Source organism: Narcine bancroftii, chromosome 2 (assembly GCF_036971445.1).
Source record: "Narcine bancroftii isolate sNarBan1 chromosome 2, sNarBan1.hap1, whole genome shotgun sequence".
Classification (NCBI taxonomy): Eukaryota; Metazoa; Chordata; class Chondrichthyes; order Torpediniformes; family Narcinidae; genus Narcine; species Narcine bancroftii.
The window spans coordinates 97,137,325-97,161,553 of NC_091470.1; the positions used below are offsets into that span (position 1 = coordinate 97,137,325).

The 24,229-nt window shown below is 46.0% G+C and overlaps 1 protein-coding gene across 2 annotated transcripts in view; it reads right to left on the bottom strand.

Moving 5' to 3' along the window:
* Positions 1–24,229, bottom strand: part of LOC138753950 (cGMP-dependent protein kinase 1-like) — a 77,112-nt gene that overhangs the window by 17,009 nt on the left and 35,874 nt on the right. For both annotated transcript variants that reach the window (XM_069917578.1, XM_069917577.1), the window contains exons 4-12: positions 18,678–18,783; positions 16,890–16,953; positions 15,835–15,912; positions 14,977–15,071; positions 13,574–13,639; positions 11,857–11,931; positions 5,153–5,249; positions 2,838–2,977; positions 777–866 (exon numbers count right to left, since the gene is read on the bottom strand). In XM_069917578.1, coding sequence (XP_069773679.1) covers positions 777–866; positions 2,838–2,977; positions 5,153–5,249; positions 11,857–11,931; positions 13,574–13,639; positions 14,977–15,071; positions 15,835–15,912; positions 16,890–16,953; positions 18,678–18,783 — 811 coding nt within the window. The remainder of the gene's footprint in view (positions 1–776; positions 867–2,837; positions 2,978–5,152; positions 5,250–11,856; positions 11,932–13,573; positions 13,640–14,976; positions 15,072–15,834; positions 15,913–16,889; positions 16,954–18,677; positions 18,784–24,229) is intronic.

Sequence of the window (24,229 nt, forward strand, 5' to 3'; positions counted from 1 at the left end):
AATTTCCTAAATTGGAACTGGATTATTCGCAATATATGTTTGAGTATTGGATTAGATATATCCTTATTGGTCTTGGAAAAACTAAATGGAAGAATGGTACCCAATACAGAGGCTTACTGAATACTGCTGTACAGATCTCAATTCTAAAACTGACCACAATTTGTCAGAATTAAAAAATACAAAAATCTCCAAACGGACATTCTCATTGTAAGAGAGGGAGGGAGCGCATGAGCAAGAGGGAGAACAAGAGAGAGCAAGTGAGAGAGGAAGTGAGAAACAGGGAGAGAGAGGGCAAGAGAGTGAGAGAAAGAAAGGGTGAGAGAATGAATCCTGGAGTCATACAGTGCAGAGATGGGCCCCCTTGGCCACACTTGTCCACACAGCCCAGGATGTTTAAGGTGAGAGAGATGAGATTTAGAGGGAGCTGGAGCAATTTTTCACTCAGAGCACAGCCTGTGTCTGGGACAAGTTGCTAATACAATGACCAGTATACAACCAATATAAATATAAGAAGGGTTTTGAAGGATTTGGGGCGAGAGCAGGAGAAAATGGGTCAAGCCCAGAATGTCACCTTGCTTAGGTGGAAGGGTCTGTTCCGTGCAACATCTCAGTGGAAAGATGCCAACTCCAAGAAGCAGTGCCCTCTCAGCCTTGCTCAGACAGTTTGTGGTCAATTTTCAGGAATGTAGTTTTGAACCTCAGCTTTGTGGAGTTGACAGACTGCCTGGTTCTTTAACCAAGGGGAATGGGAGTCTTGAGAAAGAGTGATCAGTTACCTGTCTCTGAGGATGGTCCAGAGCTCACCTCCGAGGCAAGCCTCCATTAGCATGTAGAGGTACTTGGAATCTCGGAAGGTTTTGTACAACCTGAAAGACACAATCCATGCAGTTGGGCTCTCACAGGCGCTGGTGTCAGGATAGACCACACACATAACGCCAGGCTAGAAGTTTCAAGATTAGCGTGGATATTTAGAGTCTCTTTCACAGGGTTAAACTGACAAATGTGTTTAAGGCGAGAGAGATGGGAAAAGTTTGCAGGAGGGGCTTGGAACAAGCTTATTTATATTAGCCTGGAGTGGACTATCATGGGGGAAATCGAACAGGTGCATTCGAGAGGCCGTTAGACAGGAGTACGCAGGGAGGGCAAGAATATGGATGAGGAGCAGGCAGCAGAGCTCTGGTTTGGGTAGACAAAGGATTGCTGGAGGAACTCAGCAGGTCAGACAGAATCAGAATTTATTGTTGTGAATAAGTCACCAGATTTGTTGTTTTGTGGCAGTGACACAGGGCAAACGTTTCTATAACCCACCTTTCAAGATCTATTTATCTTGTAGTGCAAGGAAAAAGTCAGTCAGGCAGTGTCCGTGGTTCATTGATCATTCAGGAGGGGAAGAAGCTGTCCTTGTGCCACTGAGTGCTCGTCTTCAGGCTCCTGTACCTTTTCCTCCGATGATAGCAGAGTGAAGAGGGCCTGGCCTGGGTGGTGGGGTCCTTGAGGATAGAGGCTGCTTTCTTAAGACACCGCCTCGTGTCGATGTCCTCAATGGAGTGAAGTCTGGTGTCTGTGATGTCACCGGCCGAGTTAACAACCTTTTGGAGACTTTTCCTGTCCTGAGCATTGGCATCTCCGCACCAGGCAGTGATGCAACCAGCCAGAATCCTCTCCACAGTCCACCTGTAGAAGTTTTCAAGTCTTCAGTGACATACTGTGTCTCCTCAAATGCCTCACAAATTATAGGCGTCAGTGAACCTTCTTTGTGATTGCATCTACATGGAGGCTCCAGGACAGATCCTCGGAGATGTCGGACACCTAGGAATTTGAAGTTCTTGACCTTCTCCACTGCTGACACATTGGTCAACGTTTCCCTTTATCCAGACGTGAAGGAAAGGAAATGCTGCATAGTAAAGGGAGAATGTAGCTGGGGGAGGGGCCCTAAATAGAACATAGAACATGACAGGCCCTTCGGCCCTTGATAATGTGCCGAGTCACATATTCCTTAAAAAAAGTACTAAATTCTCCCTACCCCGTAACCCTCTATTTTTCTTCCATCCATGTGCATGTCTAAGAGTCTCTTCAATGCCCCCAATGTTTCAGCCTCCACCAGCATTCCAGGTGCCCACAACTCTGCGTAAAAAAAATGTACCCCTAAACTTCCCTCCCTTCACTTTGTACTCATGTCCTCTGGTGTTTGCTACACCTGGCCCTGGAAAACAGGTGCTGGCTGTCCACCCTATCTATGCCTCTTATCATCTTGTAGACCTCTAACAAGTGTCCTTCTACGCTCCAAAGAGAAAAGTCCCAGCTCTGCTAACCTTGCCCCGTAAGACTTATTTTCCAATCCAGGCCACATCTTGGTGAATCTCCTCTGCACCTCTCCAGGACCACTCTACCCATGGATTCTCTCGAACCAGCTAAATTCCTCGAGCAATTCTTTGTTAGCTCAACGTTCCAGCTTCTGCTGCCTTTGTGATTCTTGAGAATTTTATGGTCAACTCCTCAGGGTCAGCGCAGACATCATGGCCTGAAGGATCTCTGCTGTAATGTCCTATGTTTTGTTGTTGCTCTGTTATAGCAGGCCTCACGCGCTTTGTTTATTAGTTATATTCATTTATTACTTTGGTTCGAAGATTTCTCACTCCTCTAATGGGTATAATCCGCCTTCGATAGAAAACATTTAACAAACCCCGGTTCTATCGGTTCAGCTCTCACACACTAGACTCCTTATAGTGTCTGTGTGACTGGTGTTTATGGAACTCAGTGCCAGCAGTTCGCCTGTAGGAGGCGAGGAGCTCAGGGAGGGAGTGGATCAGGACGTTGAGTGGAGGTGGTGGGAGTACCTGACGATGAAGTCTGAGTGGGCCTCCTGCATGATCTGCTTCTCCGAGCGGATGTGCTCCTGCTGCCGCGTGTCGACAATGTGCTGCTTCTTCAGGATCTTCATGGCAAAGCTTCGGGACTCTTCGTTCTTCAGCTGCACCTGAGGAAGAGACAGAAAACCAGTCATTCAGTCAGAGAGCGATGACACGACTGGTCGGAGTGATGACGGGACCGGTCAGAGTGACGACGGAACTGGTTCTAGTGACGATGGGACCTGTTGGAGTGATGATGGGACTGGACAGTCAGAGTGACAATGGATCCAGTCAGAGTGATGACGGGTCTGGTCGGAGTGATGATGGGTACAGTCAGAGTGACATTGCTTGTTGGAGTGACGACAGGAATGGCCAGAGTAATGATTCCCGTTGGAGAGATGATGGGAACGGTCAGAGTGATGATGAATCTGATTGGAGTGACGATGGGAAATGGTTGAAGTGACGACAGAACTGGGAATAATCTGTTAACTTCAGTCTTTTCACAGTGGCCTGACCCTCGCACAGGGAATATAAGCAGGCATACCACCCGCACCTTTACTGAAACAATCAGGCTCATCAGAAAATGCCTTTCCACGCTGATCCTGACTGCCTAGTGAAGAACTATTAGACATTTCAAGGCACATCACATCTCCCTTTCCCAAAATTTCACCCAGGTAAGCCCATTCAACCCAACGTCTCCAATTCCACACCTTGAACTCTTGACCTTGATACTATAACATCATGGGCCTTAACGCTATGATGGCCTTGATGAATCTACGCTTGGAAAGGCAGGGAATGATCACAGATAGTCAGCAAGGCTGAGTTATGGGCAGATGCTGCCTGACCAATCTGATGACGAGGGCAGAAGACGCAGTCTCGATGGACTTCAAAAGGCCTTTGTCAAGGTCCCACAGGGAAGGCTAGTGTAAAACAGCCCTCTGGATCCAAAGGATGCTGATAAATTATGTCCCAAATTGACTTGGTAAAAGGAGGCAGAGGGTCCAGTTTATTGTTATGTGCACCAAGGTCGAGTCGGAAAGTTCACTTTGGGGACAATCCAGTTCGCCAACCCAGAGAGGTTCCAGAAGGATCAGTGCTGGGACCCTTACTGACTGTCCCTTTCAGTCATCACTTGGATCTGATTGCAGGATGTACGATTAGTTGATTTGCAGATGACTCAAACATTGGTGGTGTTAAAGTAAAAGAAAATGGTGGTGCTGTGGACCCAGGGAGAGCAGGGAGCAGAGACACAGTGCTCCTGCAGGGTCCAACCACCTGGCCCAACTGCTGTCAGCACTTAAATGGACTGTTATAAGAGTCGATTGTGGTTTTATTTAAAAATACTGCGACCAGGGGGCCTGCGCCCAAGTTGGTGGCGCCTACGATCTGTAGCGACCACGAGGCGTTACAGATTCCGGGGAAGCAGAGGACTGGCGCAGGGCACCAGAGAATGGAGAGAACATCCCCTGCTTTGAGAAGGAGAGGCAGAGGAAATGGCCCACGGGACAGTGACCACAGCGGTGGACTAGAGAGGGGTCCTGATGCTGAAGAATATACAGGTTGCGGGAGACTTGAGGCGTGGGAACCCATGCGGGCTGCGGGCTTCAAAAACTGGCTGGACACTGGCTGGAGGGGGACCGGTATCAGAACCGGGATGCAAGGGGGTGCTGAAAGATCCGTGATCGTGTCGGAGGCTCGGATCTGGAGCTCAGGCTTCCAATGGTTTGGACTGGATTCTGTGTGGATGTGGGGGCTGCGTGAGCACTGGAGGCAAATCCATGGGCACTCAGTGATACAGGGGGAACTCTCTTTTGCTTCTCTTTCTCTGACAGTAAGAGGCGCTTCAGGCAATTTTTGCTGATGGTGAATGTCTGCCTTAAGGTAGACTAAAGCAAACTTTTGTAATATTGCACTGTTTTTATTACATGATAATAAAGGGATCTTAAATCCCTTTACTGATATTGAAGACATTTGTAGACTACTGGATAATATTGAAAATGGGAATCTGTGTCATCCAGAGAGTGGGTGTAATTGGGTGACGGAAGAAGTGTTGAATGCAAAGGCAGGAAGGCTGGCCAATGGGATTCATACAGAAAGATGCTTATGGTCAGCATTCACAGGATGGGTTGAAGGACATGTCTCTGCTCGATAACGATGTCATCTATTGTGTTAAAGCTCCTGTCCAGTGGATACAGAGCAAACTGGCGAACTCTCAACCCTTCCGGTTTCAGTGCAGATGGTAGACTGCATTGTAACCAACTCCTGAAACAGGAGAATCTCACCACTCGACCCACCAGCCTTACCAATTCGACGCGGCCAAACCCTCCAACTCCAAGGGTTCCACGGACACTGAAGTCTGCACGATACAAGTTGGCAAAAAACTTAGCTTCTGCCTCCAATCTGGAACAGAGAAGATATGGATCACCTGAGGCAAAGAGGGGCCACGTGCCAGGAACATGGACAACAGACTGGGCATTTGAGGCAATGTGGGGCCAGATTCCAGGGACTTGGGATCCGATCCTGGGTGATTGAGGCAATAAGGGCCCAACCCGGTGACATGAACAATTGCCTTGGCTTGTTAACAGAGGAGTCAGGAGAAGCCAGGCTGATACTGGGAGAGCATGGCTGAGGAATGGATCGGACAGAAAGGCAGACAGTAGAAGGAGAAAGGAAGCGTGAGTCGGTGGGTATTTTGCCTCGTGTGTAGCTGAAGGGTAGAATCTGGGGGCAAATAGATGGGAATGAGGGGAGAGGAAGTTATGGGGGAAATTAGTGAGGGAACGATTATGGTGAGCCAGCATAGACTCGATGGGCAGAAATGGTCTCCTTCCAAGCCATCAGGAAATATTGGGAACCTCGCAGCTATGGTGCCAACTGGCGTCATTAGTGGGGTTGCGGACCGCACCGGGTGATGCCATCGGGGGGTGACACCAAAATGACTGTCTATAAAAAATTTTGGGCAATGTTTCAGCAGCATTTTTTTTAAATAAAAAATATCCCCGTAATTATATATAACAGAAACATTTTCCGTAAGCCAAGCTTACATGTTATCAATGTACCTACAAGGCTAAAACTTGATGTTCATTTACTTTTTGAACCTTCTACTGCGCTCCAGTCAGAGCTGTCGTTATGACCCGATTACAACGACGCTCTGAATCACGAGGTTTCGTCTGCACGCACTGTTGTTTTTGATCCTGCCGGTGTTTTTTACAGTCGCTGTTTTTGTCAGATTTTCTGGTGTTTTAGCTACAATATTGTGGTCATTGGTATTTGTGAATCTAGATCAACAACTTCTTTGAGAATGAAGTAATTAAAGGAAAAGGAGAAAAATCAAAAAAGGGCTCAATGTTGTTCTTAAAAGGTGTAAATTTAATTTTGCTGGTTGGTAATCTCACTGCTAATTGTGTTCAGTGATCTTCAGGAATTACGATATATGAATAACATACATACAAAAAACATTACTAAGGATTCTGTATGGTGTGGTACGGGAGGAGGCCCATGGAGGGTGGGGGGGGGGGGTGGCGGTGTTACCATGAGTTACTGCAGAAGGGAGTCACCAACCCTAGTGACGCCACTGTGAAGGCTTCATCTCCCTGCGAGGTAGGCAGCAGAAAGGCCTTGCAGGTCCCCTGGATCACCAAACGCTGGAGGAGATGGAAGCTGGACTCCGGCTGAAGGTGATCACGGGAGGCAGCGGGGAGGAAGAGGACGCTCAGGGGGAACTCCCGAGACCGTGCACGAATCTTAAAAAACTGCAGGGAAAATAGGCAGGTAACGAGGGACGACTGAAGCAATTGAAGAAGAGGATTGAGAGACAAGAGAGGGCAGCCCAGTGAGCATGTTCCAGCGACAGCGACCAGGGTTCGAAACCCGTACTGTCTGTAAGGTTACGAGCCCAGAGGACCCCAAAACCCATCAGCAATAGAAATTCACCAAGACGAATGGTTACTTAAACAAAAGTTGCTTTTAATTTTCTTTATACTTAAAAACAGGATCAAACTTTAACTTTTCACTATTGACTTAACCCCCTTCTAATTCTAAGCGCATGTGTATGTAATGTATGTATGATCAGGAAAGTTCTTTGCTTTAATAGTCCAATCATTCACTCCTCATTTCTCCAAGTTCACTGGTATCAGGCAATTCTTACACTGTGCACAGAATTTAACATTTATGAATTTTCACCAGGCTCTGGTGCTTAAAGGTCATTTGGTTACCGCTGAGGAAGGTTCTTGTCGGTTTCAGAGAGAGATTTGTTGCTCGTTGGACACACACACAAACTGATTCACTCCGATCAGCCACTTCAGTGTCTTGCCCCATCGTGGGTTTTCCAAATTATAACCTCTTCTTCCAGGTCACCACAGAATTCCTCTTGTTTCCCTTATTTCAGGAGACACACTCTAAGCCATTTCCTCTTCTAAGGACTACAAGGGTTTTCAACAGGCTGAACTCAGAACTCACAACCCGTTTTCAAAATGGAGTTTCAACAGGCCTGTCAGCTTGTCATGTTCTAGTCCCAGCTGCTGAACTCTCTCCCTCTCTCTGTCCCAAAGAGAAATCCTGTTTTTATCCCCCTCTCTCTCTCGGCTGGTAAAAACCAGAACCTCTTGCAGGGCTCCAAACCCAATCCTTGAAAGATCTTATCAGCACTTTGAGCCTGGACTATTTATTTGCACTTGCTTTTTTAAAATCCCCTCCAAAATATTTTTTTATTGTCTTTACCAAGCCACGCGATGCTTCAATGTCTCACTTTCAGCAAAGCTCTTGGATTTTAAATGACATCTCTTTTGTGAAGTGTTTCTCTGAAGTGACCTGCACACTAAATCCCCACAATCTATCTCTTTTAAAGACAAATTTATATATAATATAACACGTCACAGTACGTTCTCCCGTGTCTGTGTGGGTTTTCTTCAGGGTCTACCTACCTGGGATTGCAGGTCAATTGGGTATAATTAGCTGGCAAGGGTCCATGGGCCAAAAGGGCCTGTTACTGTGCTATATGTCGACATTTAACACAAGCTGCTTGAACTGCAATCACAGTTCCCATGATTATAAAATAGCAACAAAGCATCTCCGGCATCTCATCCCACGATTGGACATCTCTTCCCGACCTGGGCTTCGATTGCGGAGGCCAAACTGTGCAGCAGGACATGCTAATATTTAATATCCTTCTGTTTCCGGAGATCAGTAGTTAATAACATTTACTGTCAGTTTCCAGTGAAGTATGTGCTTCAGTAATGGCTCTCTATGCATTCCCCGCTTAACATGTAATTACACACAGCACTGTCCAGTTTTATTATAGTACCTACAGAGACCCAAGGTATAATTTATAAATCAGTGATTTATTGGCTCCTTCAACTGATGTCCTGTGAAAACCCCAATGGTTGAACTAACATTAGTAAAACAAGAAAGTCTGCAGACCCCGTGGTTGAAGTAAAAACACGATGTGGGAGGAACTCAGCAGGTCAAACAGTGTAGTTTATAGACCAAAGATAAAGGTGCATAACCAACGTTTCGGGCTGGAGCCCTTCATCAAGATATGGATAAATGAGCAGAGGAGTCCGATTAAAATGATGGGGGGAGTGGCAAGGTAAGGAGCCCACTCCCACAGGTGGATAAGGGAGGGAGGGCACAACAGCGAACGGGGGGGAGGGAGTGGCTCTGTGAAGGGGATGGAGACAGAGGGAGAGGGAGGGAGCATGGGGAGTGGGCTAGCAGAAACCAGAAGTCAATGTTAATGCCATCTGGTTGGAGAGTGGCCAGATGAAAAATTAAGTGTTGCCCCTCCAATTTGTGGAGTTTCTCCAGCATTGTGTTTTTATATCAACTAACACTGCTTTTTAAAATCTACTCAAGGCAGCTGGACCCTGCAATAACAAGGGTGTGGAATTTAAATGACCTCAATCAGCACACAGGGGTGTCCCACTGGTGGTGACTGGTGTGGGCAGGCAAGGCAGAATTTACCACTGACGGCTGTCGGGGATTTTTCACAGTGCATGAGGGTTCGATAGGGGTGTAATTAACAGAGACCGGACCCAGCGAGTTGCTGCAGGTTGGGAGAAGCAACCAATATCAGGACCAATCACCCCAGTGAGCCTGAATCACCAGGCCTCTAAATCAAACATGGAAGGTGAATATGTCAACGTGCAAGGTGGAAGGAAATTAAAGCAAATGGAAAGAAAATGTTAGGAGAATGTAAATCAGCAAGTTTAGAGGTAGTTCTGGAAAAGAACGTTCTGAACTAGGAGATAGAACTGTGGAACATGACAGCACAGAAACAGACCCCTAGTCAGTGCTGAACTATTTTTCTGCCTAGTCCCACTGACCTGCACCCATCCATCGTCCTCCAGACCTCTCCCATGCATGTACCTGTCCAAATTCTTCTTAAATGTTAAAATTGAGCCCTCAGCTGGCGGCTCGTTCCACACTCCTACTACTCTGTGTGAAGTTTCCCCCTAAACTTTTCCCCTTTCACCCTTAACTCATGTCCTCTGTCTAAATCTAACTTTCCCTCAGTGGAAAAAGCCGACCTACATTTACTCTGTCTATTCCCCTCGTAATTTTAAATACCTCTATCAAATCTCCCCTCATTCTTTTACGTTCCAGGAAATAAAGTCCTAACCTGTTTAACCTTTCCCTGTAACTCAGTTCCTGAAGTCCAGGCAACATCCTAGTAAATCTTCTCTGCCCTCTTTCAATCTTATTGATATCTTTCCTGTAGTTAGGGGACCAAAAATGCACACAATACTCCAAATATGGCTTCATTCAATGTCTTATACAACTTTACCATAATAACTCCTATACTCAACACTTTGATTTATGAAGGCCAAGATGCCAAAAGATCTCTTTACAACCCTATCCACCTGTGACACCACTTACATGGAATTATGCATCTGTGTTCCCAGATCCCTCTGTTCTACTGCACTCCTCAGTGTTCAACCATTTACCGTATATGTCCTTTCTTGGTTTGTCCTTCCAAAATGCAGTACCTCACACTTGTCTGCATTAAATTCCATTGCCATTTTTTAGCCCATTTTTCCAGCTGGTCCGATCCCTCTGCAAGCTTTGAAAACCTTCCTCACTGTCCACAACTTCTCCAATCTTTGTGTCATCTGCAGACTTGCTGATCCAGTTTACCACATTATCATCCAGATCATTGATATAGATGGTCCCAGCACCGATCCCTGAGACTCACCACTAGTCACAGGCCTCCAGTCTGAGAATAAATCATCCACCACCACTCTCTGGCATCTCCCACCCAGCCATTGTCGAATCCAGTTCACTACTTCACCATGAAAACCGAACGTCTGAATCTTCCTGACTAACCCTCCGTGAGGAATCTTGTCAAAGGCTTTACTAAAGTCAATATAGGCAACATCCACATCTTTCCCTTCATCAACTTTCCTGGTAATTCCTCTAAAAATTCCATATGTTTGGTTAAACATGACCTACCATGCACAACGCCATGTCAACCATCCCTAATCCGTCCCTGCCTATCCAAATACTTGTATATCTGATCTCTTTAAACACCTTCCAATAATAGTAGTAACTGACGTCAAGCTCGCTGGCCTATAATTTCCAGGGGTTACTTTTGGAGCCTTTCTTAATCAACGGAAAAATGTGAGCTCCCCTCCAATCCTCTGGCTCCACACCCATGGCCATTTTAAATATTTCTACCAGAGGCCCTGCAATTTCTACACCAGTCTCCCTCAAGGTCTGAGGGAATATCTTGTCAGGACCTGGGAACTTATCTACTCTTATTTGCTTAAAGACAGCAAGCACCACCTCCTCTTTAATCTGTGTAGGTTCCATGACCTCACTGCCTGTTTTCCTCACTTCCCACGACTCTGTGTCCTTTTCCTGAGTGAATACGGATGAAAAATACCCATTTCAGATCTCCCCCATCTCTATTGGCTCTGTACAAAGCCAACCACTCTGATCTTCAAGGAGACCAATTTTGCCTCTTGGTATCCTTTTTCTCTTAATCTACCTGTAGGAACCTTAGGATTTTCCTTCACATTGTTCTTTTAGCCCTCCTTGTTTATTTCTTGAGTTGTTTTTCTTGCATTTTTTATACTCGTCAAGTACTTCATTTGCTCCATGTTGCCTGTACCTGTTGTTGTAGTGGTACACCACTGGCCTACTGCAGGGGGCAACCTCTGTACCTGCAGGAGTGCAAGGGGACAGGACAACACCTGGCTGGCTGCCAATCAGTCAGCCTGAATGGATCAAGCCCCACTCAGTCAGGTGTCAATCACTCTCTGGGATATAAGCCTGCACCGGCCTCCTGAGACCTCACTCAGAGTTGCTGCAGCCACAGCCAGCCTGGCTCTGTGGAAGTCTTTGTGGATTAAAGCCTGTTGTACAGTCTTTATCTTTGTGTGTGTCTGATTCTGGCTAACAGTGCACTCCTCTCTCTTCTTCTGAACCAGATCCCCAATATCCCTCGAAAATCAAGGCTCCCTATGCCTGCTAATGTTGTCTTTAATCTTGACGGAACAGACAAACTCTGTACTCTCAAAATTTCACCTTTGAATGTCCTCCACTTATCTCAAACATCCCAATCACTTCATCATTATTGGCCTTTCCCCAAATGAGAACATCAACCCAAGGCCCAGACCATAATTAACTTGAAACTAATGGCTTTATGATCACCAAAATGTTTCTCCGACACATATTTCTGCCACTTGTCCTGTCTCAGTCCCTAATAGGAGATCCCATATTGCACTCTCTCCAGTTGGTACCTCTATATATTGATTTAGAAAACTTAACTGAACACATTTTGCAAACTCCAAGCCACCCAGCTCTTTTACAGAATGGGAGTCCCAGTCAATATGTGGAAAGTTAAACTCTCATACTGTTACAACCTTATGTTTCCTGCAGTTGATCAGGTCTGATGAACTGCGCTAGGGTTCCAGGCTCTCTACAATCTTTGGTGCGTCATGTGGTTCAGGAGAATGACCCCACCTTGGGGGTGATCTGGCTGCACAGTTCCAGCATTCACACTCACCTTGCTTGCACCTCTGCACTCTCGTACTCTTCAACGGTTACATCCTGCAATCCTCCAATTAGCTGCCAGAATGAACTGTGGGCATAAAAAAAAATACAACACTTGGACAGAATGTCGGGGGTGTGGGGGGGATGATGATGAAGGGTAGAGAGGGTCTGGGCTGAGTTGGCTTCCGCCCGTCACTTTTTGAGCCGAGTCTGTCCGCAGTCCGCGATGCCCAGCTATCCCATGCCCAAGAGGTTGCTTTGATGCCAAAGTTTAAACTCTCTGCATTTGAGACACTCAGCTCTGGTGTCCCGCACAGAGGAGCTGTGAATGAGGCCCCTTCTGTTCCCGAGGTAGATGCAAGCAGTACAAAATGAACAGGGGCAATGCTTGCCCGTTTCGTGTGATGGGCAGTCACCCCTTACCAATTCCAAGTAGATGGCATTAACATTGACTTCTCTGGTTTCCATATAACTCCCTACTTCTTCCCACTGTCACCTTTCCCCCAGCTCACTCATTCTCTCTCTCTCTCCCATCCCCTTTCACAGAGCCAAAATCAATTCTCACCTTTCCTCTTATCATATCTGATTAACACCTTTTGTCAGCCTGGACCCTTCCCCTGGCCAGTCTTCAATCTTTATTCAGACACCTGCCTGGTCTTTACTGATACCTTGAAGAAGGGCTCAGGCCCAAAATGTTGGTAATATATCTTTACCTCCTGTGGATGCTGCAAGACTGGCCGAGTTCCTCCAGCAATTCTGTATTTTTACCCTTTACCAATAAGACAAGTTGGATGAGCCAGTGATCTCTGAAAGACCCCCGATTGGTTGCGGCCTTCCCACTTACATCAGTCCCTCTGACTCAGTGATTCTCAATCTTTTTCTTTCCACTCACATCCCATGTTAAGTAATCCCTATGCCGTCGGTGCTCTGTGATTAGTAAGGGATTGCTTAATGTGGGATGTGGGTGGGAATCACTGCTCTGACTGTAAGGGGCTTTGGGAATGTGTTTTGGGCAGGAGATCAAGAGCCTTGGTTTTTTTTTCCCTTGAAATCAACAGGGTGAACACCCACCACATCAGCTGGCGTTCCCCTCCTCCCCCCACCGCATCCATTCACTGCCCAATGATGTGTCAGCTCGCAGGGTACACTGGACATGGCGGCTGCTTCAGCTACATTAATAGAGGCACCATGGGAACCTGACCTCTCCTCCATAAATGACCTGGTTGTCCCTCTGACAGGGCTCCATCCTCCCAGGGCTGCCTGCATCTTCGATGTACCTGCGGGCAGCGGGGTTCAGTGGGGTGGCTGTTCCACTCACAGGATCGCAAGATAAAAGAGCAGAAGTAGGCCAATCGGCCTGTCAGGTCTGATCGATCATCAGCTGATCCATCCTCCAACTCAGGCCCACCCCCTGGCTTTCTTCCCATAACCCTCAATGCCCTGACTAATCTTTCAATCTCTGCCTTAAATACATCTGACGGCCTCATTTCCACAGCTGCCTGTACGACAAGTTCCACAGACTCATCACCCTCGGACTAAAGAAAATTCTCCGCGTCTCTGTTTTAAATTGACACCTTTTATCCTGAAATTGTGGCCTCTTGTCCTCGACTCCCCTACCATGGGGAAAATGTTGTCACATCTACTCTGTCCTCACGGGGAATCCTTGTGAGCTCCAGTCTGGGCATGGTGAGCGGTGATACCAGGCACGGCCTGAGCAAAGAGATACTCACTCCCTGTCGATCACCAAGCAGGTCACCTCCTCCGCTGCTCTTACGTTGGCCGACCTCACATCTTCCCTGAGGAGAAAAGAGGGAGAAAGAACTTCGATTGGTTGCATGAAGATGGGATCGTTGCCCTCAGCATTTGTCAGCGAGGGGGAGTCTCACACACACAGTGACTGATGTCACTACCTCACTCTGTGTGTGTGTGTGTGTGTGTGTGTGTGTGTGTGTGTGTGTGTGTGTGTGTGTGTGTGTGTGTGCGTGCGTGCGTGCGTGCGTGCGTGCGTGCGTGCGTGCGTGCGTGCGTGCGTGCGTGCGTGTGTGCGTGTGTGTGTGTGTGTGTGTGTGTGTGTGTGTGTGTGTACTAGTACATCCTTTGCAGAAAACAATCATGATGAGTTCCAACTCAAAATGGGGTGACGTGGTTAGTGTAGCGGTTTGCTCAACACTGTTACGGTGCCAGCAACTGGACTTGGCGCTCTCTGTAAGGAGACTGCATGGGTTTTCTCTGAGGGCTCTGGTTTCCTCCCATCCTTCAAAAGGTCCCAGGGTTGTAGATAAATTGGGCACTATGGGCTCATGGGCTGTAGATCTAAATTAAAAAAAAATGTTAAACACCTCGACCTTTCTTTTCCTCCCAGTTCACCCCACTGAGCTCCTTCAGCAGATTGAAGTACAACACGAAAGTCTTCAGACACCGTGGTTGAAGTAAAACATGACACTGGAGAAACTCAGCAGGTCAAACAGTAGCAAAGATGAAGATACAGAACAACCACTTCAGGCTCGAGCCTGTATATACCTTGATGAAGGGCTCAGGTGTGTAATCTTCAGTTGCCTATCTTTACCTTTGCCACATGAAGGACACTGTTTGACCTGGGTTTCAGTGTCGTGTTTTCCCTCTAGCTGACTGCATTTTAAAGTTATTCCACTTAATTTCCCATCACCTGCCTCCAGATTCTACCCCTCACCTCCACTAGAGGCTAAATACTCTACAACCTGCCTATCTTTGGCATGTGGGAAGAAATGGGCAGTGGGGTTGATGTAGTGGTAACACAACGCCTTTACAGCGCCATCGATCAGGTCCAGACTGGGGCTCGAGTCTAGCGCTGTCTGTAAGAAGTTTGTACGTTTTCCCTGGGGGCTCTGGTTTCCTCCCACCTTTCAAAACATATAGGTTAATGGGGTGTAAATTGGGCAGCACAGACTTGTGGGCCAAAATGGCCTGTTACCATGCTGTATTAAAACCGGAGCACCCACTCTCACAGGGGGAACGTGAAAACTCCACACAGTCGTCTCCTGAGGCCAAGGTTGAACCAGGGTCTTTGGGGCTTTGGCACTACCCACTGTGCCACTGTGCTGGAAGTGGGGACCCTGCAGGGCGCCCCGCTGAGGAAGAGGAAGGAAGGGCGTACCCGTGGAGAGCTTTCTCCCCAAACCAGTCTCCCCGGGACAGGAAACTGGGAGTCGCTGCCTCCTCGTCTGACGATGGCTCCCGGGTTACTCTCACCTGCAGTCGAAGCAAAGCAGATGCAGTTAGGCTGAGAACAGGCTCTTGTTAAACAAACTCAGGATCTCAGTGGCAAGGAACCAAAGTGTTTTGAGCTGAAGTGTTGAGCCCATCTTGTCCACATCAACCAAGCGGCCAAGTTGAGCTAGTCCTGTTTGTTCATGTTTATTTATTTTTCCAAAATTAGACTTTATTCACAATAAACTACTTACAAAAAAGAAAACAGTTCTGTCTTTTCACACCAAGATGTCAATCATATCAATACCGTCCCTGCAATGTACATTCAGCAGAGAGGAGGGCGACAGTCTTCAACCCACCGCAGTCGTCTCGAGGGCGAGGGTGATGTTCCGGTTGTACAGGAAGGATGTGACTGAGAAGGCTCCTCTCACTGCCATCCGGGTCAAGTCCAGGTGCTTGTTTGTGAAAATTTGCCTGTGTTTGGCCCTTATCCCTCTCCGCCAAAGGCTTACAGTGTTATAGAGCAAACACTCCAGCCCCACAATTAGGCATCCATTAACTGAGCCACACCCACACCCCTTATTGTACAGCAACATTATTCCTGGATTATGCAATATACAAACCATCTAAACCTATCAGGTCTGCTACGAGTCTCCCAAGGGTGCGTTGATATTTGTTGTGTGGGTTGCTATGAATGTGATTGGTCAAAGTATGACCTGGCATGTGCTGTGATTGGTCAAGATGTGTGTTGCATTGGCTGTGATTGGTCCAGGTGTGGCACCACTGCCACAGTTGCCACACTCACCTTCCCCTTGCTGATGATGAAGAACGTATCCCCACTGGCTCCTTGCCTGACGATGTAGTCACCTTCTTCGTAATGGGTCTGCAAGGTAACACGAGAATGTGGTGGATAAACTGGGCTGTGGTTCAAGGCATAAACGCACGAGCTTGGTCAAAGAGCTCATCTCAAGGGCATGGGTGGGAAAGAGGCCAAGAGGTTCTGAGGAGGATTTCAGACCTGAGGATACCAGCGTCACTAGGAAAGGTGTGGATGATCACAGGCCTGTACGAGCACCTGAATCTCATGCAGCTCAGGACCACAGGTGCTGAAGGTTGGGGGGAATTTCTCTGACTCTGGACTGGCCTAAATTGTGATTCATGGTGCACAGCAATCACGGTCCGTGATCCGGAACTAAGAGACACTTGAATCCCAGTCATAAAACTGTGTGTTATATGTAAGATACTGTTTCTCACACACACACACACACAAACACACACACACACACACACACACACACACGTGCGCTCAGATACACACAGACATGGACACACATACTCACACAAACTCAGTCACACACATCTATTCACAGACACACACTTACAGACACACTAAATATTGCAATAATAAAAAGCCAGTCTGCAGTAGTATGTGAGTTGGATTTAATTGGAGCTGTGACCAATTTGAGTTCTAATGCTACTTTTTTCTGCTGGTGAAGCTTTTGCCCACATCATCACTGTTCACTGAGTCCCTCCCAGCACCCCCCCCCCCCTCACCCCATGCACGCAGTGCTGAGTTCTGAGCTACCCACAGTCGCATGGATGGGGCCAATCTCTGACCTGCACCCTTGATCAATGACTGGACGTGTGGTGTATCCTCTGGTCGGGGACTAACTCCTGAAGATCACACCGAGACACCGTTACAAATGCCATTCTACTTGAGAGATTCTGAGTTAAAACTGGCTTACTCCACATGGGGACTACAGATGACCAGAGAGGGAAGGTAGGAGATGGGCAGAATTCCCAAGGATGAATTGGACAGAACATGGGAAAAGGGAGGGAGGGATGTTGAAACCTCAGTACCTCCTCCAGCACATCGGCGAGTTTACTGAGTGCTTCCTCCTGGAGATCCTGGAACGAGGGGACACTGTGGAGAGAAGGCAGAGGCTGGGTATGAGAGTGCGATCAGTTCAGTTTATGTAGCCAGGAGACTGGTCTGGGAAAATAAAAGAAGGGTATTCTACAACAACAAAAATTTTTACCATATATACTCATGTAATGGTCGAGTTTTGGGGACCAATTTTTAGAGTAAAATTTAGGCGGGGTTGACTATTTCACGTATACTTCATTTGACCACGGTAAATGCTTGGGTTGCTTGAGGTGTCGGGAGCCCAGACGGCCAGGACCGGGTAGTAAGTCCACGTTCATGGCGTTGAGAGCTCAGGTGGGCAGGCAGCTGGGGCCAAAAATATGGGGGGGGTGGGTGGGGTTGTCTTTTCCATGGTATCGACTATTACACACGTACTGAGAAATCAGACTTTCCGAAGTGGTCCTTTGGGAAGCTGGTGTGCACCAATGGGTGGGTAGAGCCCAACCTTGATTAGCAAGTGATTCGACTTCCGACGAGGTGCCAGGAGAGGTCACAAAACCCTGCACAATTTATACTCCTGCCAGGTTCCAGATGGAGGCCACATGACCCTCCACAATCCATACTACTCACCCCTTGGTTTGGGATCCTGACCCATCATGCAGCTCTCACACATTCTGCCTGCAGTAGGGGAGGCAGCGACCAGGACCATGTCCCGGAAACTTACCAGAGACTGGATAGTTCAATGTATTCGGAGATGGAATTGCATATTCCAGGAAACCAGCTTCCCAAAGGACCACTTCGGAAAGTCTGATTTCTCAGTACGTGTGTAATAGTCGATACCGTGAAAAAGACAACCCCACCCCCCCCCCCCCCCATATTTTTGGCCCCAGCTGCCTGCCCACCTGAGCTCTCAACGCCATGAACGTGGACTTACTACCCGGTCCTGGCCGTCTGGGCTCCCGACACCTCAAGCAACCCAAGCATTTACCATGGTCAAATGAAGTATACGTGAAATAGTCAACCCCGCCTAAATTTTACTCTAAAAATTGGTTATTATATGAGGAGCGTTTGACAGCTCTCGGCCTGTACTCATTGAAATTTGGGGCTGGGGGGGGGGTGGGGGTCCAGTATGTGATGAAACCACTATTATACATATTCATTATATGTAAATTGGTTCACCCTACTCTCACTGGCTGGCTCGTGATTCCTCCCCTTTCTCCCCCATAAAGGCTGTCATGCCACAAGCCTGCCCCCAGTTTGAGTCAGGGTCAGTGTGAGCGACAACACAGGGATGCTGTCCACCTCTTGCAAATAAAAGCCTTCAGTTTCGGCAACTTTCAATCTTTGTGCAATTGATTGTGCATCAGGGTCTCATTTAAACATTTTGAAAGTTGAAAGGCGTGGACGGAGTAGATGTACAAAGGTTTGTTTCCCATGATGGGAGAATCTAGGAGAAAAGGGCACAACAAGATTGAAGAGCGGCCACTTAGAACAGAGATACAGAAAAAATTCTTCAACCAGAGGGTGAAAAATCTGTGGAATTTATTGCCACAGACCAAGGTAGAGGCCAAATCACTGGGCATATTTAAGGCAGAGATTGATAGGTTCTTGATTAGCCAGGGCATCAAATTTTATGGGGAGAAGATTTTATATGGGGCAGTGGGGCTGAGTGGGGAAATGGATCAGCTCATGGTTAAATGGCGGGGCAGACTTGATGGGCTGAATAGCCTATTTCTGCTCCTAGGTCTTAGGTCAGCAGGAGTTGGAGAGCTGAGACTCACCTCCGGAGAAGGTCCATGTGCTCGATGTGCTTGATGAGACCCGTCCGCATCATAATTGTTTGGAAGCATTGTCTGTCGATGGCCCAAAGCTTGATGTTGGAGAGCGCTGCAATGGAGATGAGAGGAAAGTCTCAGAACATGCAGTCGAGACAAACCGAGAGCTTGACGGTGCAAACATGGGAGCCGGTTTGATGACCCACACGTGTCCCCAGGGCCTACCTCAGCTCCGTGGCCACTCTCGCCCCTGAGTCAGCGGGTGTGCAAATTCGAGTTCCACTCCAGAGGGGTGAGCACACAGCTCCGTGGCACTCAAATGTGATGCTCATATTGGCTGAGCGGAACAGCGGGGTGAGGACACAAGGAATGATGTCATGGGGTCACACAGGGTGAAAACAGACTGGGTTCTCTCTCTCTCTCTCTCTCTCTCTCTCACACACACACACACACACACACACACACACACACACACACACACACACACATGCACACACCCCTTTCTCTCACACTCAGGAGCTCTGGTTCCATCTCCCTTGAACTTCGTTGGGGTCTCGTTTCTACCCTCCCTTCAAATTTACTGGGTCCATTAGAATGTTATTAAGGCACAGTGGAACATCTTAAAAAAAGGTGAATTAAAGGTGTGTTGGGATATTAATTGGAACAACATCCAAAAGTCTGGAAAATCCACTGGTCTAGCACCGGTGCCGAATTGACTGTGCAATGAAATGTCTTCTCTGAATCACAAGGACTGTGGGCTCAGGGCCCTGCTGAGATCCTATTGGACTCACTGCCAATGCCCTCTGTGCAACACTACCTGGATAGTTCGCATGAAGCATGCGGGTGCCAACAGCCTCACTGACACACTGCTGGCATGACTAAGGTTGCCAGGTGCATTAGGAGAGCAGATTCAGCATTGTCGGAGCCAGGATCCACCCACAGATTTAGCAACCCGATGTGTCAATAGTTTAAAGCAGGCTCTATATCAACAGCTGCTGATGTGCTGGCATTTCTCATTAAGGCTTATAATTCATTCTCTCGGTCTCATATGCGAGAGCTGTGTGATGGGTCAGGATCCCAAACCAAGGGATGTGTAGCGTGGATTGTGGAGGGTCATGTGGCCTCCGTCTGGAACCTGATGGGAGTATGGTTGTGGAGGGTCATGTGGCCTCCGTCTGGAACCTGATGGGAGTATGGTTGTGGAGGGTCACGCTACCTCTCCTGGCACCTCGTCGGAAGTAAAATCACTTGCTAATCAAGGTTGGGCTCTACCCACCCATTGGCGCACACCTGACCACTGGCCCCTTTAGTCACCTAGTGATTACTTGGGAGCCCCCATCAGAGATTTCTTATTCCTCACCTATCGGTGGCAGGACAGGCACAAGATAATGGAAAGAGAGAGAATGCATTGGTTTCCAACCCTCACCCCGCCCCCCCCCCACCTTGTTTCAAGGAGACATGGGGCTGGGGTGAAACACTGATGATGTCAAATCACTAGAGAGCGAAAGGAAGTGTTTCTGTGGAGCCAGGGGAGATGCGTGGTGTTCTGTGAGACTGGAGAGTTAGGGGAGGTGGACACTGATGGTACACAACATGTATGGGTCGAGAGAGTGGAAGTGTCAGAGATATCAATGCACATTAAGGTGGACCAATCTCCAGGGCCCAGTGTTGCAGGAAGCAAGGGAGAAGATTTCTGGCATTCTGACAGAGATTTTATGAGCCACAGGAGAAGTATTGGGTCTGGAGAGTGGCTAATGTTGACTCCACATTCAAAAAGGGCCATAGTGATAAGTCAAGAAATTACAGGCTTACATTCGGCAGAGGGAAACTATTTGGAAGAAATCCTTAGGGGTAGGATTAATGCCATGGTGAATGGAGAACAGATAAGAGATTCTGGGAGCCTGATAAAGACACCTGGATGGTGTGTTGCCTCCCTGGTACGGGATGTCTCTAATCAAGTCCAGAACATTCATATAGCCAGAAGTCTTGGTACACGTTGGTTGGTACTAATGACATAGATAAAACAGAATTTTTTTTAGGGTTAATTAACCAGATTAAAGATTTGTTATCAGGATGGACATCCTTATTCAATGATTGGGCATATTAATACAATTAGAATGAATATTTTACCTACATTTTTGTATATGTTCCAATCTTCACCAATTTTCATTTCTAAAACTTGATTTGATTATTTCCTCATATATAAGGCAAGGTAAACAGCCCTGTATAAACAAGGACTATCTTCAAAGGACCAAAAGGATCTGGGGCTTTATCTCTTGGGCAGTCAATATAGACAAAATTTATTGTTGCTATTACATTTTGATACTTCAGATGATCGTTCTTCTTTGGTAGAAATGGAACTGAGATTTTCTAAAAAAAATTTTTTACCCTTTACCCTTTTCATTTCTAAAACTGCCAGACAATCCCATAAGGAGACATAGATATAGGCAACAATTTATAAGAAATTTTGGCTTTCTCAACGTTTCTTTTGATGGTCCTATTTACTAAGAATTGTCTTTTTCAACCCTCTATTTTGGTTGTAGGTTTCAATGAGTGGGTCAATTGAGTATAAAAAGTTTTAGGGATCTGTATATTTGAGGTAAGTTAAATTTAATCTTCTAATAGGCATTTTTTTCAGATACCTACAAATTAGACATTTTGCTCAGTCCAAACTTCCTAATTTTCGTCAAATTCCTGAAACCAATTATCTTTGATTTACTTTTTGATATCAATTTTTATATCTATTTATAACAACCTGATGGATCTAAGAATATGTCTAGGGAGGGGAATCAAGAACGAATGGGAACGATGATTTGAACTTATCAATTCCAGATGACGACTGGGATACTACACTTGATTTGATTAATAATACTTCATTCTGTGCATGACATTGTTTATTACAATTTAAAGTGGTATATAGAACACACATGTCCAAAGTTAAATTATCTTGTTTTTATTCTGATATTGATCCCCTATGTGATAAATGTAAAATCTTTGAGGTCTCTCTGATTCATATGTTTTGGGAGTGCCCAAAACTAAAAGATTTTTGGGAACTATTTTTCTGAACTTTATCAGAGATTCTTAGGATTAAAGTGAAACCTTGGCCCTTGTGTTGCTTTGTTTGGTTATTCTCAACAGTAAACTATTTCCTTAAATTTAATTCTTAAAAGAATTGTAGCCTTTACTTCACTGATAGCCAATCTTGATGAAATGGAAAGATAGTTTACCATCAGCTCATATGCAATGGGTTCAGGACATTATATCTTGCTTGAGCCTCGAGAAAATTAGCTGTAACATTAAAGACACCATGATTGAATTTGACCAGATATGAGGCCCCTTTATGGACCATTATAGTTTGAATACATAGGCGTGGATGCTTGGGGGAGGATGGGGGGGATTTCTTGTCCATTGTCTGGGAGCTGAAACTCAATTCTTTACATGTTATTCGCCGGTGACCATGTTTAGTGGGAGGGGTTGGATTCTTTTTCCTTTCATTTTTTCCTTCTTTCTTTATAAGTAGAAGAGATTTGATTGGATAATTTATTATGAATACGCTGTGATATTAGAATGTGAGCTGAAGTTTTATTTTAAGGGAATTCACATTGCATCCGAACATTGTATTTAAGACAACGTATAAATTACTTATTATTCAGATTCTGTATTCTAGTGTATTATGCTGTGTGGTTGTTGTGGAGTCAATATTTAACATGTAATAGTTATCTCCTCTAAATCAATAAAAATATATTTAAAAAGATATAGGTAAGAAGTGAGGAAGTCCTGAAGGGGGAGTATGGGGAATTAGGAAGGAAGGACGTCTGGGGTGATAATCTCAGGATTGTGGCCTATGCCACGTGCTAGTGAGGGGAAGAATAAAGCATTTAGGCAGATCAATGATTGGCTGCGGAACTAGTGCAGGGAGCAGGGCTTCAGATCCTTGGATCATCGGAATCCCTTTTGGGGAAGGCTTGACCTATACAAAAAGGATGGGTTACACCTGAATCCAAAGGGGGAACCGATATCCTGGCGGGCAGGTTTCATATGGCTCTCAGGAAGGGTTCATATTATTTTGGCAAGGGAGGGGAGCTAGGGAACTCGGTGACTCTGAGGGGATTCTGTACTGCTTCTCCTTCTCTGATGGTAAGAGGCAATTTCTGCTGATGGCGAATCTATCGGCCTAACAGCAGACTAAAGGCAAGCTCAGGTAATTATACACTGTTTTTTTTAATTACATGACTATAAAGGAATCTTGAATCTTGAATCAAAAGGGAGGCAAGAAAGCTTTGAAAATGTTGAACCTAACTCTGACCATAACCCTAGGTAGGAGGTCAGTGCTGGAAACTCCAAGGCAGAGGTATTGTACTTTATAGGGCCAGTCAGCATAGTGGAATTATAATTTCCATGTAAACCCAGTCTATGTGTTCTTGGCGAGCGTATGAAGCATGAAGAATATCAACTGGAGAATTCATCCCAGCTTAAAACAAAACACATACACTGAGCCACATTTCAACCATCTCAATGCCATTTATGCAAGAAACTGGGAGACTGACCTTCTTGGTGGCCAATAGTGCAGACAAGCCACTTGGTGGTTCTGGAGTAGTTTAGGGTTAGGGTAGTACAGAGAACTGTTGGAAAGAGAGCTGAGAGCTTGAGCCCAAGTCATTGGGATTTAGGGAGCAGGTGAGGAGAGGTTGCGAGTTGGGTGATGGGGATCTTTTATAATGTTGGCTGCCTTCTTTTTTTAAAATTTTTAAAACTTTTCACACTTTGAACCATATCAATCAAAATACACACAAACATTTCCCTCTTGAATATGCACAGTGTCATTTTCTCCCCTCCCTTCCCTCCCTCCTTCTTACCCCCCCTCCTCACCTACTCAACGTTCAACATATACGATACATTAAACCCATTAAACAATGTCATCACGCAATGAAAATAAACAAGAAAATTGTGTCATCTACTTTTACACACTGGGTCAGTTCATTTCGTCTTCTTCTCATTCTATCATTTTAGGGGGTGGAGGTCCGCGGTAGGCCCTCTCTGTTGTGTTCCATGTACGGTTCCCAAATTTGTTCAAATCATGTGACTTTATTTTTTAAATGATATGTTATTTTTTCCAATGGAATACATTTATTCATTTCTATGTGCTATTGCTGTACTCTCAGGCTCTCTTCTGGTTTCCAAGTTGACATTATACATTTTATTGCTACAGCTAAAGCTATCATAATAAATCTTTTTTGCGTTTCATCCAGTTTGAGGCCTAATTCTTCTTACATTACTTAGAAGAAAGATCTCTGGATTTTTTGGTGTGTGGCTTTTTGTGATTTTATTTAATACCTGATTTAGATCTTCCAAAACTTTTCCACTTTCTCACATGCCCAAATGGCATGTACTGTTGTTCTCGTTTCCTTCTGACAACAAAAACATCTATCTGATAATGTTGGATCCCATTTATTTAACTTTTGGGGCATGATATATAGCCTGTGTAACCAATTATATTGTGTCATGCGTAACCTCGTGTTTATTATATTTCTCATTGTTCTGGAGCATAACTTTTCCCA